Source organism: Chaetodon trifascialis, chromosome 12 (assembly GCF_039877785.1).
Source record: "Chaetodon trifascialis isolate fChaTrf1 chromosome 12, fChaTrf1.hap1, whole genome shotgun sequence".
Taxonomy (NCBI): Eukaryota; Metazoa; Chordata; class Actinopteri; order Chaetodontiformes; family Chaetodontidae; genus Chaetodon; species Chaetodon trifascialis.
Genome location: NC_092067.1, coordinates 4,697,562 through 4,719,436, shown reverse-complemented (window position 1 = coordinate 4,719,436; position 21,875 = coordinate 4,697,562). Strand labels below are relative to the sequence as shown.

Here is a 21,875-nt window from a genome sequence, read left to right as displayed (position 1 = left end):
GAAGCCTGAACGCAGCATCCATGCAGAGTAGGCCCAGCAGAGAGAAATGGAAGCCTGAGGCCACATTCATGGCAGCTACACTGCAGCGTTTACACTGGGCCTCTTTAAAGTACTACACCAGTGCTTTAGCATGTTTTATCCTTTACAGCTCATATTTAACAGCAGCAAAAACATTGGTATGGTCCTTTATTTGCGGTGGTGCCACCTGCACCTGGATACAATCCATCTCCGTGGTGTAGGTTAAACAGCTCCATCAGGTTTACAGTGATACCATCTCTGTGAATCACTGCTGCCACATTATTACATGAGCCAACATAAAACTGATCCATTAGATCATCAACCTTGAATGACATTAATGGTCGTGACTAATTGCTTAACTGCTGACTTGTGGACAGCTCTGATTGGTCGTGCGTCACGAACAACCTCTGAATGTGGCTGAGCCATGTGATCCCAGGGCTTCACTCAGGCGTTGGTTAAAATCTGTTCGCTTGGTTTCAGGATGCATTTGAAATGTATCACGACAAATACAGGGTAGACAAATTGGCCCAAAATCAACAAATTTGTACATTTGAAATGATGGATCTGCAGATTAAAATGGTCCCTTCAGCCTCACTTTTTTCCTTTATGTTCAATGAATATAAAACCCATGTGTTGATGCCAGGCCTTTAAAACATGAACCTGACCATTGTCAAATCTGTCTCTCTTTTCTCTCTCTCTCTGTCCTGAGATAGATTTTGCCGACTTAGCATTCTCACTGTGGAATGTTCTTGGAATGTGTGTGTGTGTGTGTGTGTGTGTGTGTGTGTGTGTGTGTGTGTGCGTGTGTGTGTGTGTGTTTTGCAGCCAGGACAGTGTATCACATGCGCATACACTCAGCAGGACGTGGACATTTGGGCTTGTTTTCTACTGAGAGAGAGAGACGGAGAGAGAAAGAGAGAGAGATGGGGGGGTGTAGAGAGAGCATTAATAAAAATGAGAGAGAGAGAGAGAGAGAGAGAGAGACAGAGGGAATTCATAACATGACAGACGGATGACCAGATGAACTGAGAGGGAAAGAAAGAGAACAAGAGAATGAAAATGAAATCATTAAGATATGAGGAGATTACTAAGGATGGAAGAATGAAGTTGAAGTGAATTTGCTGCTGCTTCTCCTGCGAATACTTCCACTGAACTGTTCAAAAACCAGTTACAAAGGTGTAAAATGCTCACAATGCTGATGACGATGTTACAGTATATTAAAGACAAAAGGACAACAGACTCTTGAACATTCACATTCAAATAAGAAAAAAACTTTGGAAAAGCCAGGTCCGCTTGTGTGTGGGTGTGTGTCCTTTCTCACAGGAATGTTGATCTGATAATGGGATTAATAGCAAAAGCTCCACTGACTCACTGTCTCTCTCTCTCTGTCTCTCTCCAGGGTCACTGAGGACTGAAGGTATCAAGGCGTCTGACGTTCTTCCTGTGTTAAAGGAGAAAGTTGCCTTCGTGTCAGGTGAGTGTCACTCAATGTTGTAGTTAAATCACCAGATCTTCAGCCCAAGACAGGAATCCAAGCCCAGAAAAAGCTGTGTGAGGGTGGTGAAAGTGGGAAAAAACTCCAGGAGCTGTATTCACAGGAGGCCTCCTAGATGGTGCTAAAAGGTCCTAACTCAGAGTTTCCTCTCAGCAGCTGCTGAGAGATACTTTTAGTCAAGAGCTGAGAAAACTCCTACAGTAAGAGAAGGGCAGGGCCTTCTCACAGCATCTACACTGATTGGTTGACAAGTAATAGATCTGTATCAGTGAATTAATACTGATTAACACACAGGAGTGCATCAAACAGATTGCTGAGCAGCAGAGTGATTGTGAGAGGACTCTAGACTGCCTCCACCTCTCTCAAACTGAAGACTTACTTTTAGAGCCAAAATGCTTTGTGAATCACTCTTAGAGTCTGAAAGTTAGGACTGACATGGACTGACATTTTAGGAATCACTCCTAACTCAGCCAGCGAAGAGCTGCTTTTAGCCTTGGGACATTTTGTGAATATGCTCCCAAATGACCATCCAAGTCTTCAGACAGACACGAGATCGAACATCTGGCCCTCTGGTGTAGTCACAGCAACTTTGGATATGACAGGAGAAGCCCCATCAGTGATCCACTCAACATACTCAATAACAGTGTGCGAACCATTAAAAAACCTTCAGGACTGCAGAAAAGATCACTGGTGTAGACCAGGACTTGCACACCTCCTGAGACAGGAAGCTGGCAGGGAAAACCATCACAGGCCCTTCACACCCTGAACATGACTTATGTGAACTTCTCCCTCTGGCAGGCGCTGCAGATCACTGTGTGCCAAAACAAGCAGAGGAAGCAGACGCATGAAGTGTTTCACTCCCCAGGCCATATAGGCCATCACACTAACACACACACTGCCCTGTGATAGATTTTGACTCTGGACAAATGAGATATAACCTCACATGACCTCAAAAATTGGCAAACCAAAAATATTATTCCCCCCAAAAATATTGAAAATCAGGATTTTTGTCCCACTGCAACAGCTGCTGTGAGACCAACAAAAGCACAGCTTGCAAACAAAAGTACACATGAACATGGTATGCTTGACTGTTTGTGTGCTTTTATTTTGAAACTTGCATCACTCTAGTTGTATTCTCCAGTTTTCTCTAGTAAGTTTTTGGGGATATCTGAAACAGACCCAGGAAAAACCTAGGTGAATCCAATTATTTTTGGAAAAGAGAACAGTTAGAACGGTGTGATCGTGACGCACCATGTGATCAACTCAGTTATTACACATATTGTCGCATAGACCTAAGACCCATAGCCATACCACAGCAACCTACACCGACCTGATTAGACTGAATATAAATTTGTAAACATCCCTAGTCAGGTCCAGGATCTGGTCTTGTCTGGTCACTAAGGACTGAGTAAACCCATGAAGAGCCATAGTATGTGGTAATTAACTTGCATTGTCAGGTGTTTGATAGTATATAGTTTGTAAAGCATGTTCACAGAGAATGGGAGAGAGACCTAGAGAAAGAATGTGAGAGAGAGAGAGAGAGAGAGAGAGAGAGAGAGAGAGAGAGCATGTAAAACACAGAGTGCCAACAACAATCTGTCATCAAGATTCCTCCTTAGATTACAGCAACGTACTCCCTCCCAACTCACACACTTAAACACACACACGCACTCGCAAGCACACAAACACAAACCGATTTTCCACGTCTGAGTAGCAGTTTTATAAACAGTGTGGTTTGTGTTTCTTACATTAATCTAACCAAAACATCTCTATACACATAATTTATCGCAGAGAGGGAGGGAGAGAGTTAGTATTCCGGATGGCTTTCAGAGCCTTTGGAAAGTGTGTTTATTGGCTCATGTGGCTGTGATGGGAGTTATGTTACAGATACTGAGGTATTAAAGCTATTACTGTAAAGTAATGTGCAGATTAACACTGATGTGATGTGCTTGATGATAATGGAGTGACAGTGGTTGTGGTCCAGAGTAACGTCTGAGCTTTTGTAAGGGTTACTTCATTAATGTTGTGATTTGTATATAGTTTTTTTTTTTAATGTACGTCATGTTATGTATGCTCATGGCAGAAAATAAGGCACATATTTGTTGAGGCTTATAATTGAATTACATCATTAACATTTTACTAAAGATTTCCTTCATTCTGCAACTTTTATGTGAAAAAGCTGCAGCAGCAGTACAACTGCAGCTGTTTCAGTACCAGCTGATGTTACATCTTGTTAATTCAGAGTCAGTGTGTGCGCGATCAGCCTATATGGCCTGTGGAGTGAAACAGTTCATGTGTCTGAAACAGTACCGCATTTATATTCAGTCTAATCGGGTCTGTAGGTTACTGTGGTATGGCTTTGGGTCTTGGGTCTGTGCATCAATATGTTTAATAACTGAGTTAATCACATGGTGCATCAGTTTCAGATCTTTCAGATCTGGTCCAAAATCTTGAGAGAATGTGCAACTAGAGTGGTGCAAATTTCCAAAATAAAAGCACAAAAACACTGAAGAATGCCATGTTCATGTGTCTCTCACAGCAGCTGTTGTAGTGGCACAAAACCCTGATTTTCAATATTTTGGGAGGGACAATATTTTTGATGAAGTCATGTGATGTTATATCCTGTTTGTTCAGAGTCACAATCTATCACAGGGCAGTGTGTGTGTGAGTGTGATGTCCTATATGGCCAGGTGATGTGAAGTGTCATGATTGGGTATGAAAGGGGCATCCATGAAAACTGCTCCTTCTATAACTACCACTACTACTGCTACACTAGTACTACCACTACCACTGCTGACACTGTTACCACCACCATCACTAGTACTGCTATTACTATACTACTGCAACAACTGATGCTACTACTTCAATATTCATAGTAATGAAGAATGAAAGACCTAGTTCGCAGGATAGAAGTCTGTGATGCATTTGATGTTTTTATGAAATTTTATGATAAAAATAGGAATACCTTTTAAACACTGCATACAGTATGGAGCAATATTGAACATCAAGCTTATCAGTTGTGTGTGCATGGACAGGTGGGCGAGACAAAAGAGGAGGACCAATCCTGACATTTCCTGCTAGGAGTAACCACGACAGAATAAAACAGGAAGACTTGAGGAGGCTGGTAACCTACCTGTCTACTGTTCCCAGGTACACACGGTGCCATCACACACACACACGCGCGCACACACACACACACACACACACACACACACACACACACACACACACACACACACACACACACACACACTCGAGTAGCGTTCAGATCTGTGCTTCAGGACAATCATGTTTAGTGAACTGGACTTGTGTGACAGATATTAGAAGGGAGAAGTGGAGGGTGAAGTGCATGTGGAGTGCTTCAGTGCTGTTCACACTGTGGAATCAAACACTCCTTTCTCCTGCATCCCGGCAGCAGACTGAGAGCAGCGTTTGATTTGCATCAGCATGAAAGCTGCAGTGTTTGCAGCCGACAGCAGCAAGTCCGTCACCCTTCACTTCAAGTCCATTTACTCCTGCTGCCCCTCACTGCACTCTCCAGTAACATGCCTTGTAAAAAAAATGGAATAAAAGATTTGCATCAGTTTGGGGTAATTTTTTACATCTAATTTTAGCAATTTGTTGAGTAGCACGAAAAGAATTTCCTGATGATGAAAATGATGATGATGACACCGATCATTTGTAGCACTTTGTAGCATCCCAGCCAGCAGGAAGAAGTGAAAACAGAAAGAAGTCTAGCTAAACAATGGAACAATATTTCTTAGCACTATTTCCTTACTTACTGTTTCACCTACTCTATATCTGACATTACTCGTGACAAGCGTGTCATCAGGCTTTGGATGGATTTCCTATCTTCTTGTGCGTCATTAGATCATTGAATTTTTTAGCAATGACATCCAACAAGTTTTGAGTTTTTTGGGTCAGAAACAGATTATATTCATGGTACGGTGCAGCTGCAAGCAGGAATCTTTTGTAAAACTCCCTGGTGGTTCATTCGATGACGTTCTGACATCAAGTATCAATAGCTATCTGCCTGAAAGCATAGCACCGATAAGCTGTAATGACTGAAAATGAGTTGAAAAAAGCCCAATAAATCATAGAATTTTGTAAATAAAAAGAAGCTTTTCATGAGTTGACCAAATTATCAGATGACAGAGTGTCCTTGAATGTAACAACAGGGGGAGTTTTAAATCTACTCTCTGGTTGCAACTCCAATTTACCTGCTGACTGGAACACAAAACTAGCCCCAAATATGTGTTATCATTTGATCCCAATCAGCCCTGCTCTGATTCCTCCCGCTAATCGAGCTGCTGTTTCCATGGTGACGAGTGGAGCTTGTGCCTCCCTGAGGCAGATTGATGGATGTGCTTTTGTTGAATTTATATTAATAGAGGCTGCATGCAAGTGTGTGGAATTGTGAACACACCTGTGTTCAGAATGTCTGTGGCTGGCTGATGAGGAAACTGCAGCTGAGACTGTGGAGGCATATTTGTTATTGATTGTTAACTGTTGATTCTGTTGTGCATGTAATATATGTCTGTTCTGCATGTTCTCGTCAAAAGGCATATTTTAAAAAATGAGCAACTGTTTTGCCGTCAGTGACTGACTGCAACTTCATTAGCTCCTCTTCTTCCTCATGCTGTAGATCAGTACAGACTACAGTTTAGACTGGTTCACTGCAGGTTTCTCTCAGTAGTTAGTCTGATGTAATAGATTGTCAAGCTATTCTACATCTTCTGAACCTCTCCGTTGTCTCTCTGTGTGCTTCCTTTCTTCCACGTCCATGTGTCATCCTCTAACGTTCCATCTCTGCTGTTGATTCTGTGTCTCCTGTCAGTGAGGATGTATGTAAACGTGGTTTCACTGTGATCATCGACATGCGAGGTTCCAAGTGGGAACTGATCAAGCCTCTGCTGAAGACACTGCAGGAGTTTTTCCCGGCTGAGATCTGTGTGGCACTCATTATCAAACCAGACAACTTCTGGCAGAAACAGAAGACAAATTTCGGCAGTGCAAAGTTCTCCTTTGAGGTCAGTGGGCTTCCTTGTTTTCTCATTTCAGATTAGAGTAAGAGGTAAGATAAGACTTTATTGATCCAACACTGGGGAAATTTAGTCGTTACAGGCAGCAAGTATTACAAAGAGCAAGCACAGTGGCATAAAGAGGTCAAAATAAAGAAGTGTACAGGGTATAGAATAGAAATAGCTGCTTAAGCCCCCCAATGCCTCATGCAGGGGGTGGGATGGGTTGTCCATGATCGATGTCAGCCTGGCTAACATCCTCCTCCCTCCCACCTCCTTGATGGTGTCCAGAGGGCAGTCCAGGACAGAGCCAGCTCTCCTGACCAGTTTATTTAGTCTTTTCCTGGCCCTCACTGAGGGTTAAAACAGTTGGATTCATGTTAGCTTAAGATCCAGTTTATCAGCCCATAATACTATACTTGGTTGAGGTAAGCTAATGTTTCAGGTCTGCAAGTAAAACTGTTTGCTTCAATTAAGTTAATGGTCCAGTTTAGTAGCTGCAGTTGCTTAGTTAAGGTCAGCGGGAAGGTTAAAACTGCGTGGTTCAGGTTAGCTCGTGGTTCACTTGAGCAAGTGAACTTGTTTGGCTTGATTTGGATAAGCTAATAGATTAGTGTAGCACCTGAAACAGTTTGGTCCAAAGATATTTTGAATGACTGACGACTCCACAGTCGCAGTGTATGCTCTCCAGATGAGTTTAAGCATTGACAGTGTTGGACTCCAGAGTTCAAGCTCTCTTTGCTCATTTGCTTAAGGGCCATGCTGTTTAACATAGAGGAAGCACATGTAAACCTTTTTAATTCATTCATTTTCAGAGCTCAGTCTACGGACTACTTTTTTTTTATATAAATTTAGTCTGAAATTGTGTGACTTCTGATGTAGTCAACTGACAACTCTCAAAGTATTCCCGTCCAGTTATGAAGGTGTCCCAAGCCCTTCCATTCCACTCCGGATTTTACCATACTGGCATACAGATGGTATTTATTTATATTCATTTTCTTGCTGTCAGGACAGCATGGTGTCTGTCACTGGAACATATGGCAAAAACCTGGATCACTTCTAAAAACATTCATTTTGATATTTCTCTTTTATTTCTGTTTGTTTGTTTTTCTGTCATCAGACCAGCATGGTGTCAGTTGAAGGTCTGGCCAAACTGGTGGATCCCTCCCAACTGACGGACGACTTTGAAGGCTCACTGGATTACAACCATGAGGAGTGGATGGAGCTGAGAGTCTCTCTGGAGGAGTTCATGTCCAACGCTGTTCACCTGTTGTCTAGACTGGAGGATCTGCAGGTGGGACATGGACAGATGGGCAGATGAATGAATGGCCAATCAAGGGAAAGATGAATGGGAGATTGGATTGGTTTACAAAGGTTAAAGGAACCATCCCGAAATGAGAAGGTTGTACTGTGTTTTGCAGGAGCTTCTTTCCAAGAAGGAGTTTCCTGCAGATGTGGAAGGATCCCGTCGGTTGATAGAGGAGCACACGCAGCTGAAGAAAAAGGTTGGAGAGCTCCTATCAGGACAGTCTGAAACAAACTGCAGAAACATGTAGAGAAATTAACAGTTAGTTGCCTTTGCATGAGCAGACCTTTGTGGTAAACAACACAGTTCATCATCACAGACACACTTGAATCATGTAAAGCTGCTTAAGTAAGTCTCATACTGCGCTCCTCTCCTGTAGGTGCTGAGGGCTCCAGTTGAGGAGTTGGATCGGGAAGGCCAGAGGTTGCTGCAGTGTATTCGATCTAGTGATGGTTTTTCAGGGCGGAACTGCATCTCAGGCTCTGCTGACTTCCAGAGCTTGGTGCCCAAGGTAAGCCACCCATCCCAGGGAAGTTCACTCCAGCTGGGAATACAGATGGCTAATGGGACACCACATCAATATCATCTATTCAAAACTTACATTTTATCCATGATACAGAAGAGGAAAATGGCCCCTAAACAGGCCCAGAGAGAAACAATACAAAGACCACTGAAAGTTTCTTGACTGTAAAAAAAACAAAATGGTTTATTGTTACTCTCTGGTGCACATACACAAACAAAGCACACTCATAACAAATTACAGACATCAGAAATGCTGTGCCAAAACAGGCAGATAGAGAGGCAGCATGCTTCAAGTTCAGTGCTCTCCCCAAGCAGCATCGAAGGCCAAGGAAAAGGAGAAAAAGAGGTTGTGAAGTGAGTCTGTCCACATGATGTAAACAACCACTGGAAAATACTTGTTAAATAGCAAATATTGCATTCCTGTGCAGAGGAATATAGAATTAAGAATAAAACACTAAAACACTATATATATACAATATATATATATATATATATATATATATGATTTCACCAGATGATGCCCCCAACAAATACACATGCACACTTTATTGCATAAAGTTCACACTGTTAACTGTAAACATTTGCAGTTTAATATTTAATATGCAGACTGAAAGATACATTTGAAATACCTCCATATTTTGCAAACAGGGTGGAATGGAATGTAAAAGTCAGATTCAGACAATTTAGAGGTATGTCTGGGAAAACTTTACCTGCTTACACAACCCACCGGTTCAAAGACCTGCAACAGCGCTGTCTGGGATATAAGAGAGACATGGTGAAATATAACATGTAACCGAGAGCTTTAAAAAGCTTTGAAAACTGTCAGTCTACATTTGCAAAGAGTTGGTTTAAATGTTGTGAAAAGACATGAATGACTGCAGACAAATGCAGATTCACTGTAAATGATGTGAACTGATGCAAAAATGTTGTTTTGATTAAAATAAAAACATGAACCATGAACTGTCAATCAAACTTCTTGCCTGTCTGACCAGTGGCACCAAATTGATAAGACGTCACAAAAAGTATCATCTAGCGATTCTTAAAACTTGCTTTTTGCCAGGTGGCCAGTCTGCTGGATAAGCTCCACTCCACGAGGCAGCATCTCCATCAGATGTGGCACGTCAGGAAGCTGAAGCTGGACCAGTGCTTCCAGCTGCGACTCTTCGAACAGGATGCAGAGAAGGTGAGTCACACCTGAGCTGGGTGTCACTAAATGAGCAGAAATGATCAGCAGGGCTGCATGAAGAAGTTGATCAAAGGAGTGGATTGATTCAAAGATGTCCAAACATTAGTGCCAAAACTCACACTCACATGTTGCATTCCAGCAGGAGGGCCCTCAGCGAGGTTTTCTTTTTTTATGTTTTCCTGCATTATTCAGATGTGCAGTAAGATCCCAAAAGGGAGCCTAAACATAGACTCAGAGTCGAATAAAGGTTGAGAGCAGAGTTTGGCAAAAATATCCTTCTGTTCATTGTAATAATAACACATCCCTCTGTATGTTCATCTTCACCTCTATCCAGGATTTGAACTTCTGTCCAGTTTTAGGACATGTGAGATTGTTCACATGTGTTTTTCACATCTGGGCCACTGTAAATTTCCCTGGAAACCTTTTTGGTGGTGTAAATAAAATAGCCTGTACTGTTTATATAAACAGAACACATTCAGCAGTGAATCAGTGGAAAACCAGCCAGCATTGCTTCATTTACCCAAGCGAAGTGATTAGCTGTGGCTGTGAGTGAGTGCTTGGATTCCATTCATCAGTAACATACCAGCCTGTCATAGACCACGTGCAAAACTGTTTCACTTTCATTCCAGAATACTATATATAGAAAGATCGGGCTCTCTGATGTGAATGGGGTCAGTATTTAAGGAATACATGTAACTGCAACCTCTGAAATGCTTTTTTTTTTTTTTACATAAGCACTGCTAAATAGCTGAAAGAAATACTACAAAAATATAATATTTGGACACAACAGAAAATACCTACATACATCATTCTTGTCTGGGATTGTTGACATCTTCAGACCTAATAAATACCAATATATCTTGGTGACAAAGCTTAAAGTCTTTTTTAAAAAATAAGCACCGGTTATTATGCCAGTGGTACTCCAGGATGGCTAAACCATGTCAACCTGTGGCCCTGCCTCATGCCAGCAGGGTTGCGTGTGTTTGGAAGCGTCCTAAGTGTTGTTGATGGGATACACACATACACACAGATGGGTGTCAGTGGACTTGGTGTGTTGTCCCACTCAGAAATCCACATGCAGGAGCAGTAAATATTTACTGCAAAGCAAACAGAGAAAAAAATAAAACAGTTTTGTCCACATCAGTGTTGCCATGCTGAGGGACTGCGGGAGTGGGTGGACGAGTTTACACTGTGGGAAACACTCAGCGCTGGCAGCTGAGCCAGGCAAACAGTCAGACCTGACGAGGTGTTCTTTCTGTGGAATCACAGCGAGTGAAATGACTGTGTGGATGATGTGGTAACCATGGTAACTACTCTGCACCACAAGCAGCCTCCATCTGTCCGCTAAGATTGATTCAGAGGGAGATGCAACCTTGAAGGTTGTCCTGGCCTCTTAGGATTAGCAGATAAAGATGAAGCCAACAAGGGGAAATGACGTTTCGTGCTTTCAAAGGAAAATTCCTTTGTTTTTTTGCAGCTTGGGCTTTGTTTATATCATTTTGGCTGCAGTTTCACTCAGTTATGATGATGTTTTACTCACCACCTTTATTGTAGACACTTCAGGTTAGTCACAGCAGCTGCTTAAGAATGCTTCATATGTGAATGAGTGTTCATTCTTGATCTTGGAGACAGTAGTTTGACAAATAACTCAGGACTCAAGATTCACTAACAAGCATATCTAGATCCTTCAATCACAAAGCCTTTAGGTGAACCTTCAGTTAAGATTTGTCTAATGAGTGTGTGAGTGAATGTATTACAGATGGTTTGCAGATGGTCCATTTGTTTCTGATGCAACTTTCAGTTCCAATGTGAGGTTTTCTGTTCTGGCAGTAACACACAAAAAACTGGGACTTAGTTTGCAGTGTTATTAAAGTTGCTGTGTGGTGTGTGCGCAGATGTTTGACTGGATCAGCCACAACAAGGAAGTGTTCCTGCAGAGTCACACAGAGATTGGCCGAAGTTACCAACATGCTGTGGAGCTGCAGACTCAACATAACCACTTCGCCATGAACTCCATGGTAACTAATTTCATCAGAACATCATGCTCCTATTACATCACTGTTCATCACTGTGCATGATTGCAGAGATAGGAAGAAGCATGAACGCACAGCTCTGTGCTAGTTGACCTTTTTATCTGGCTGAAGTGTTAACTACACTCCAAATACAACCATATAGTTACTTTACTTTTACCTCAGGTCATGTTAGTTTATCTAACACAGCAATTTCAAAAGTCAATGCGAAGAAATCTTTCAAATTTACCAAGAAACAGCTGGTTAACAACATTATTTATCCATATTTTAATGTGTGGACACTGTATTATATAAATCCAGTTGCACTGATGACAGCAGGATCAACCAGTTGGTTACTTACTGCATTTCAGTAATTTTTTTGTTTTTCCTTCCCAGAATGCCTATGTAAATATCAACAGAATCATGTCTGTGGCGAGTCGCCTGGCAGAGGCCGGCCACTACGCCTCCACGCAGATAAAACAGATCTCAGGTCAGCTGGATCAGGACTGGAAAAGTTTCGCTGCTGCACTTGACGAGCGCTCCACCATCCTTGCCATGTCATCTGTCTTTCACCAGAAGGCTGAGCAGGTGAGATCAGATCTGTACCCACATCTGCCACGTTGTGGAGAAACGTCAGTACTCCTTCCTTCTAACCTGATGTAAGGACTTCCTTCACTTCTCTGTCATTAGAGGAAAAGCTGTCATTAGAGGAAAAGCTGTTCCACTTGCTGTGAGACTGCTGTTGCTTGGTTGCTGATCTGATAACCATCTGATCTAGGACTCTCTCTGCAGTACGCAGACATGGATCCAGAATGTAAAATGTAAATGGGACATTTTTGGTGTCTGAGTACATTTAATAGATCAAACTGCTCCACTGCTGATTCTTGGACAGTTGACATGGCAACAGATGGGACTTGTTTGATTCCTGCTGGGCCCTTGACATTGGCTACAAGTGTACATGTGAGAGAGCAAGAGACGAAAGACAAGAGAAAAGAAGGAGAGAGAGAATGGTGGAGGGAGAGAGGGGATTGGCTGAGACTGAGAAAGAGCCTAATGAAAAACAGGGAAACAAGAAAGTGTCAGGATGAAAGATGAAAGACAAGATGGGACAAAGAGACAAGTGAAAGAAAGCTGGCAGTGGTACAGACAGAATGATTGAAAAGTGTGAAAAATGATGGAGTTAGCGAGAGAAGTGAAGACTGTCTTCACATTTCTAGAACATAAGGTTTATGAGTATCTGCAGCTAATATCATGGCAAGCTGGCCAGCAGTTGTTGAGATGTCTTACTATAGACTACAGTGATGAATGAGAGAACAGAATAGACAGAACTGTAACTGTAATGTGAAAAACCCCTACAGTACATTTTACACTAATTTAAAGTACGATCCATATGTTCAGAGTCTTTTTAGAATAAGCATCACAAGACTGCACAAACTGTATGACTGTCTGTGTTTGTCCGTATTGCATCCAGTTCCTGTCAGAGGTGGAGGCCTGGTGTAAAGTCTGCAGTGAGGGAGGGTTACCGTCTGAGATGCAGGAGCTGGAGCTCGCCATCCACCGCCACCAGAGCCTGTATGAGCAGGTCACCCAGGCTTACACTGAGGTAAACCAACAGCACAGCGACCATGTGACCTTGTGGTTGAAAGCCACTGTTTAATGTGCTTCCACCAGAACCTGGATGGTGAAGTCACAAAGGCTGAAGCCAGCATTATACTCCAGCTAAATTCAATTTGACATGTTCACACTATACTGTGGGCTGTAGCATCTGTCTTATTGCCTTTTGCTCTCTAAATTGAAGTTATGTAGCCTGGAGTTTCAGTTTACTGCCCACAGTCATCTCTGTCAGTTACTGGCAGTACTTTCTTCCCTTTTATCATTTTCTGTCTGTTTTTACTGTTCTACATTATAAATGTGTATTTCCCAGTGTGCCTCAGTGTCCACTTCTCTGTGCAGTGTACGAGGGCTGAAACTTGTGTCCGTCTGTGTGGTTGATAGTCACGGTTAAGCAATTATATGATTATATGAAATGCCTTGAGCTTTAAATGGTCCCTGGATTGCTATACAAGACATTTTAGCTTTTAGGACATTGAGCATGCCATGAAAATTAACAGCTGAAAAAACTGTAATCCATGAAAACTGTTCACTGTGGTACAAATTATGTCATGGACACTGATTGTTGTGATGATAGCATATGTTAAAATAGCATCTTGGAAATCATTCAAAAATAGTATTAGTGTACCTCTCAGGAAGGGATGTGGAATCCAGAGCACAGAGTCTCTCCCTCGGGAGCTTTTAGTGCTGCTCTTTGGCAGCTCAGTGATGCTGGCGGTGATGACAGGGAGGTGTTGGTCAGCTGCTGCACCGTCCAGATCTGCTGTCTGAAAACCCTCCACGTTCCACCAAAGTTAGTCTGGGAACACTCCCTCTCTTCTTTGCTCTTTGCTGCCGTCTGGCATTTTATCTTTAGACAGGCTGTTGCAGTGTTAGCTCAATTTATACTTATCTGTCAAAAGATAAGTCCCTATATATACACACACACATAAGGTTGGGCAGATGCTGAGACTGAAACGTTGGCTTGGCAAGCTATGACAGCACTGTTTCATGTGAGAGCGCTGCAAAAAGTGATGCTCTGAGACTGGCGAGGAATTTTTTTTATCTTGTACTCTTGACTTGATGCATTTATTTAATGAGGTGAAAGTGTGTCACAGTGCATGAGTTTCTTTTAGGTTGCCAGTGACACAGAAGCTCCTCTTGTTTGATGTGAATGAGAAAAGACGAGCTACAACATCCTGTTAAATAATGTGATTACATGCACCTTGAATGATTAAAAGCATAGAAGGTAAAGATGCAGGTGTTTCTGCCAGGCGTGTGTGTGTGTGTGTGTGTGTGTGTGTGTGTGTGTGTGTGTGTGTGTGTGTGTGTGTGTAAGCATGTGCTTAAGCTGCTTTTTGCTCAGTTGCTTTAAGTGAGACAGAAACAGTGTAGAGCGTTTGTTTCGGCAAACCTTTAAAACAACAAATTCCTTCATGCAGTTTGGTGTTCTACATACTGATGAAGGCACTTGGTTCTCAGTGTTGAATCATCTTTGTAACTAACCATGAAAAAACAGCTTTTTTTATCCCCTCTCCTTTGTGCATCTCATTAAATAAATCATCTTAATTAGTTTCATTTCAGTGCCAGTCCTGCAGTTTACAGGAGCCAGTAAAATTTCTGGAAAGGTTCCATCTCAGATAAAAGCAGTAGTGCTGAAACAATTAGTTGATTAGTCATCAAACATACACAGTATTTCATAAAATGCACATACAAAATGAACCAGCAGGATGTTTTTACACCAGCCTACAACAACAGAAATGACTCACTCTAGCAGAATTATCAAAGTTCATCATCATTTTGTTCTAAATGATCTTCAGTGATAAAAACAGTCACCACAGGCAAGGCAAGGTGCGTTTATGTGTGTACATTCAACAACAAGACAGTTCAGCATGCTTTACATAAGTCATAAAGGCATTAAGACAAGATATAAAAGGAACACGAGGCAAAATAAAAAGCCAAATGGCCCATGCAGAGAGGAAACAGGAGTGGCTGTTTGTGTGTGACGCAGAGGTTTCAGTGGTGTGTTTCCATGTATAATTTAGCAATTAGCAGTAAGAAGTGAAAAGCTTTTTTAGAAAGTATATATTTGTTCTGGAGAGGATAGAGAACAAAGAGAAGAGGGAAACAGCAGAGGAGAAGAAGAAAATGCTTAAACTCTAAAAATTCATTTCTAATTTGAACTTCTTTGTAAAGAGCAGCTTCACTCTAAATCTGTCTGTTTCCTGTCGTCTGTTCAGTCTGTGTCATCTACCTATTCTGTCTCTCCGTGTACCCTTTCTAATCTCCCTGTGGCCCACCTGTCTGTCTTTCCAGGTAAGTCAGGATGGTAAAGCCCTATTGGACGTCCTCCAGAGGCCTCTGAGTCCCGGCAACTCTGAATCGCTGACAGCCACTGCCAATTACTCCAAAGCGGTCAGTGCCATTATGTTCCTGGGATCTGGACATCTTCTGCCAATTACAAAAAACATATCTAATAAAAACGTGACTGTCTTGTTAATATTGGAGTTATTTTGCAGGTTCACTGCATCCTGGATGTGGTTCATGAGGTTCTCCACCATCAACGGCGTCTCGAGAATATTTGGCAGCATCGAAAGGTCCGACTGCACCAGAGACTGCAGCTGTGTGTGTTCCAGCAGGATGTCCAGCAGGTACACACACACGCAGAGAGCATACAGCAAGGAAGTGAAATGAGAACATGAGGCATGTTCAGAGTATATTGTCGCAATTCAATGTAAACTTTGAGTTTTGTCCAAAATACAAGCTTTTTAAGAACTGAGAAAAACAACATTGTAAAATTTTATTGTAGTTTGAGTTTTGTGAAATGGGTTTGTGAGAGTTTTAAACACCCATGAGGGCAGAAAGCTTTGTCAAACCACAGCGGAGCATGTAATCTTGTATGTAAGCACGTAATCAAGTGAGCAGACTGCAGTGATGTGTGTCTGTGTGCTGAGCAGTACAGATGAGAGTCACCACAACATGTTCATTCATCTCTGCTGTCTCCTCGTCCCAGCTAAACAGTGTGTAATGTGCAAATTCCTGAGATGAAACGGTCAGAGCGGATCTCTGCTGCGCTCATATTTCACAGACGAGCAGACTGTGGTTTTGGAAAGGTGTCAGCATAGATTCCTGGAGGTTTTAGAGATATTCAAGGGCTCAGAATTTAATATCACAGCTATATTTTATGAAGGGTATTTTTAACCGGCAGAGTGAATGTCATCAGTGGGGAGGAGGAGGTCTGTGTTATTTTATTTTCTTTAATGTGATTGTGGGTGGACAGTAATGCACTAAGAATGAGGTACCACCAAATACCACTGGCATTACTGAAACCCCTGGAATCTCAGCAGAGTCCACATGTGCACTCATTTTTTTCCCCAAAAACATGAACATAAAGTACAGTAATAAGGAGTGTTGCTGATGTAAAAAAGCCAAGCCTAGGCAATACCATCCAACCGCAGAGATGCAGCTCCTGTTGTTTAACACTGACAGATCCAGTCCAGTCTGGGCCTCCTGTTGGCCACTACAATAATAGATACATGAGATACATTATACAGTGTGTTGAAAATAGTAAGAAAAACAAGGACATGAGAGAAATCTGTGAATGAATTCATTTAAAGAGATTTCCATCCGTTGACTCTGTTATAATCATTTTTACCTTTGATTTTTGGCCATGTATGTGTTGTCTGGGAAACACAGACCCAATTAGCTTTTTTGCTCAGTACTGATTTTAGCTGGAAAAAAGCTAAAATTTGTATCCGCCCAGAAAAATAAAGCAGATTGCTGGGGTGAGATCGTGCTAATTGGTCTATTTATCATTGAGACAGAATTAGTAGGGCAGTTGTTTAGATGTGTCAGCCAGTTCAGGTGTTCTCCTTCGTACCGCCATGCTCATCCTCTTGTTGTACTGATAGTGCTAGAGGTAGTGACAGGAGTAGCAGTAATTCTTAGCCTAATAGTGTTCATTCTACTGCAGTCTACCTTAACTACCTCTGTTACTACCAGCAGGAGAAGCAGTAGTAGAAATTTTCTTTAGCAGAAGTATAACTGGTGCCATAAATATCAGCAGCAGCATCAGTACCAGTGTAAGTGCTGGAGGAGGTATTCAGATTCTCTGTTACAAGTTCTGCATCTCAAAATACGAAAGCATTAACAGTGAAATGTGCTTTTGAAAGTATCAAACATAAGAGTAGTCCTATTGGAGCAGAATACCCCCTGTCACTGTTAAATCACTGCTTTATGTAGTGTTCTCTCGTTGCTAATTACTATGTAAACAGCCTGTTGCAGCTGATGTAGCTATTTTACGCACTGTGGAGTAGTTTGATTTCAAGTAAAGTAAAGCACTATGACTAACCTTAAAATTGTATTTAAGTCCAGTACTGGAGTATGTACTAAATTACATCCCACAAGTCGAAGCTAGGAGTAGCAGTACAGTTGTAGTACCCAAGTTACCCAAGATACTTTAAATGCTACTTTATATAGAGCACACAGTACTCTGCTGGATAAAGTAACAGTCTTTAAGGTTAGTGTGAGAGAGTGTTTACGAGAGGTTAAAAGACAAAGAGAGAGAGTGAGAAAATCGGAAGCGAAGAGGAGCTTATGTCAGTCATTTATAAATTCACTGAAAACAAAGCCAACTGTAGGCTACTCGTCATGCATCAGTTTCTATGAGACCCCAGAGAGACAGAGACAGAGACACACACACAGACACACAGAGGATGAGAGACATACCTGGAAAGTGAGAAGGCGGGCAAGTGAGAGAGTCAGCTCATACCGGCCGTCTATAAATCACAGAAAACAGGTCTATTCCAAGCAGAGTTGTTATGCTACAGGATATATGTGACCCCAGAGAGGAAGAGAGAGATGCAGAAGTAAAGGCTGAAGGAGCATATTAGGTATGTAGTTTTACTTGGCAGTTTTAGCTGCACATTCAAACAAAGCTAGTCCAGCTGCAGTCAGCGTGCTTCAGTTTGTCTATGTTGTGACCTTTTGCTGACCCCTCTGTGGCTCCAGCTGGACTGTCTACACTGCACTGATGTCATGAATTAAACACTGCTCATCCACACACACAGTTCCTTCAAGGCCCAAAAATCCGCCTCAAGATGATGTGTTAATGTGTTCTTGGACGACATTGTACGTTGGAGCAGGAGTTATTACTGTCTACTGGTTTTAGGTACAGTGTAGGGATGAGGCAACACCAAAATATGAGATCACATTTTATTATACTTTATATGATGATGTGTGATGAGGGTAATTGATAATGTTACTCTGTAGCTGCTGGATTTGTAAATAAGCAGCTGTTTGCTAACATGTTCATTACATTCCATTATGCTGTAGCAGCATATATATTCTGTTCTCTTATCTAAGCTAAACATAAGATAAGATAAGCTATAAGCCTATTTTATAGCTTAGTTTAGCCTAGTTCAGGATATTTGACATCATGCTGCAGATTCATAGGCCCAGTTCCACTTAGTAGAGAGTCAGCTGGTATTTATCATCCTCTTATAGCAAGTCCTGAGCAGATGTTTTCCTGCGGCGTCCAACCATACAATGCACAGTTAGCCTTAAAGTGCAATAAAGTGAATTAGTCAATCAAATCTCCATTAAACATACCGCTAAATAATTCTGTATTGTGAAAATACAGTACAACCTGCATCACCTGTGTCCTGTAAAGGTTTCAGACTATTCAAGTCAACACTAATAGAAAATGCTAAAGCCTAAAAAATTGTCATACACAGTCGCAGAACTAAGAGCTGAGAGTAGAAAATTCTAAAGATGACATCCAACAGATGTACCAACAATAGCAAAGCAAGTGTTGGTGCCTGGCTGCTGTCTGCCGAGCAGATCAATGGTGCCGTGTGGCCTCGAGTCGTGTAAGGTACAGAATAGTCAGCATCCTGCTCTTCACAGCTGCAGTGACCTAAATTCCCCACGCAGATCATGAAGGTTTCATCTGTTCCATTCTTAATTCATGAGGTTTGAGGCCATTTTCTGAGGCTGATCTCTTTGTTCACTGTGGAAAGAAAGGGACGGAAGCTTCTGCAGGTGACATTTAATCCTAAGTGTGTGCGAGGAGATGCTGTGAAGTTGATCATTATTTCTCTCTCAAACAGGTGATGGACTGGATAGAAAACCATGGCGAGGCGTTCCTCAGCAAACACACTGGCGTCGGGAAATCTCTTCACAGAGCCCGAGCTCTGCAGAAAAGACACGACGACTTTGAAGATGTAGCTCAGGTGAGTCTGTCCTCATGGGTATCACTTCCCCAATGAAAAACATAGAATTAAACCACTCTGCAAGAACGTTTGTAACCGCAGGATTTGATCTTACACTGAAGATACTCTCAGCTGTTGTGCTTCAACAGTAAAACACCTGTACCTTCTCATGCTGTCATGTTTTCAGTACTGCAGTTGAATTTCTGCATGTGTACTTGTCTGAAAGGTGCAGTTTGTCCCAAAATGAAACCTTTGTCACTGTCTAAACTTCTTGTGCTCAGGAGTTGGCCAGCACAGTGCATCAACATAGAGCAACATAGAGAAAGTTAGTAGTTTGTTTTTTATTTTTATTCGCTTCCCTTGCAAACATCTGTAAGTAATCTGGTTTGATTAATACCAAATTTTCAAAACCACCATGCCTGGTGGTGGCAGGAAGCATGAAGCCATGCTTCTACATCACCATTTATGGTCACAAGCCTTTCCTGAAAGATCTGCAGAAGATGTTATCCATTCCTGAATTTCAGTGCAGTAGTCTATCAAGTCAGAGATGGAAACAGAACAAAGACATGTGTTAAAGATCACGCAAAGGTTTAAAAAATGTGATGAAACATATGGCTTTGTGCTGCAAAAGGAATTATTTGAATACTTTCTATAGTAAATAACAATGAATAAACTCTGTGTTCGAGTTTTAGATGAGTCCTAAAATTAGGAAACAGTTGCTGTTGGGCACTATGCACAAAGACTGTCAGATAGGCCTGCTTAAAGAAGCACACGCAGAGGTTCATATGCAGCTGAAGCTTTAAAGGGCTTTGAAGTGGATGAAGCAAAGTGAAAGCGTTTGATATTCTTCTATATTGAAGTTGTCAGTTCTCTGATTTGATTTGTCTTAAGGACAAGTACTCAGAGAGCAGATGTGTGTGTGTGTGTGTGTGTGTGTGTGTGTGTGTGTGTGTGTGTGTGTGTATGAGTACATGTATTACTCATATTGCGGGGACATGTATCTGTTTGTTTACACAGTCACACTGTGGGGACTCGCCTTCCTTATGGGGACAAAAACCCAAATCCCCATAATCTAAATCATTACATTCTAGGGTGAAGACTTGGGTTAAGGTGACAGGCTTTAGGGTAAGGTCAGGGTTAGAGTTAGCTGGGGCTAATGGTCCTGGTTACAGTCATTCTCCAGGAAATGAACGTCAGTCCATGTAAGGTCCCCAAAAGTGATGGAAACACGACAGTGTGTTCAGACTTTTCTGATAGCAGCAGAGACAGTAAGGATTAGATCATCCTGATCACCTCGTTTGACCTCTCTCTATTTGCCTCTCCAAAGCTGCAGCTCAACACGCACGCACGCACGCACACACACATACATACACACACGCACGCGCGCGTGCACACACACACACGCACACACGCACGCACACACACACACACACGCACGTGCGCGCACACACACACACACACACACACACACACACACTTGGTTCCACTGAACAGCCCTTCTTTTCTTATTTATTTCTCCTCTTTTTATCCTTCCTTCCTCATCTCTCTGTCATTCTCCTTTTGTCTTTCTGTCATTTTCCCTCCTCTTACGTACAGCTGAAGTCCACCACCTTTTTAAGATCCCGTCAGTCAATTCATTCTTTTGCAGCAGTTTGCTTGCTCTTGATTTCTTGAAAAAACGTGGTCCACTGCCATCTCAAATCTCACAGCAGTGGCATCGCTTGGCCAAGATACTGAACCCCAAATTGCTCCCGATGCTGTGCCATTGGTGTGAGAGTGTGTGTGTGAATGCTTACCACTCAGAATGAGCACACGGCCGCCACCAGTGTACAAATATGTGTGCATGACTGGATGAATGGTGTTGTAAAAGTGCTTTGAGTGGCTAAGACTAGCTCTGACTAAGACTAACATGACTACAGTCTATTTTCCAGTCAGACAGGTCCTAGTCAGAGTTCCCTGATAAATAATTTTCTGCTGTTGTCAGTTTAGTTTCAGAAAAGTGTTAATCCTATAAATCAGGCAGTGTTAATCCTATAAACAGTGTGTAGTAAAGTGAAGTAATCTGATGTTTACACTCTGGATTAGGATTAACCTTCACAACCTGCTGTGGATGATTGGCATTATTTGGGTCAAACACTCTCTCTCCTTATTTTTCTCCCTTCATTAGCGTTTCTCTGCAGTTGGTGGTGTTTGACTGGTAAAAAGCTCCGCTTAGCAATATACATAATATGACACATTTAAGATACATGCCAAGAGATGAATATGTAAGTATGTTTATGAATATTGCTAAACACAAAGTGTAGAAAAGCTTAGTGAAGCCTTCAATAGGTTGATGGTGGGGTTCAGAGTGGTGCCACTAAGGAGTACAGCGAGATTTGTGAAATATACTCTGTTTGCAGTAGTCAGAAGTAATACTAATTGCGCGAGTAGTAGTACAGAGTACTAGTAGAGTCTGATTGGGGGAAGAAAAGCATCTACAGGCAACAACTGCTTTGGGTCTGAATGCAGGATTGAAC

At 41.9% G+C, this 21,875-nt stretch overlaps 1 protein-coding gene across 2 annotated transcripts in view; it reads left to right on the top strand.

The window, feature by feature from the left end:
• kalrna (kalirin RhoGEF kinase a) overlaps window positions 1-21,875 on the top strand; it is a 134,406-nt gene that overhangs the window by 35,390 nt on the left and 77,141 nt on the right. For both annotated transcript variants that reach the window (XM_070975728.1, XM_070975729.1), the window contains exons 2-14: window positions 1,418-1,492; window positions 4,549-4,663; window positions 6,351-6,543; window positions 7,655-7,828; window positions 7,956-8,039; window positions 8,220-8,351; window positions 9,423-9,545; window positions 11,444-11,566; window positions 11,954-12,145; window positions 13,029-13,160; window positions 15,464-15,562; window positions 15,667-15,798; window positions 19,258-19,380. In XM_070975728.1, the coding sequence (XP_070831829.1) occupies window positions 1,418-1,492; window positions 4,549-4,663; window positions 6,351-6,543; window positions 7,655-7,828; window positions 7,956-8,039; window positions 8,220-8,351; window positions 9,423-9,545; window positions 11,444-11,566; window positions 11,954-12,145; window positions 13,029-13,160; window positions 15,464-15,562; window positions 15,667-15,798; window positions 19,258-19,380 (1,697 nt within the window). The remainder of the gene's footprint in view (window positions 1-1,417; window positions 1,493-4,548; window positions 4,664-6,350; window positions 6,544-7,654; window positions 7,829-7,955; window positions 8,040-8,219; window positions 8,352-9,422; window positions 9,546-11,443; window positions 11,567-11,953; window positions 12,146-13,028; window positions 13,161-15,463; window positions 15,563-15,666; window positions 15,799-19,257; window positions 19,381-21,875) is intronic.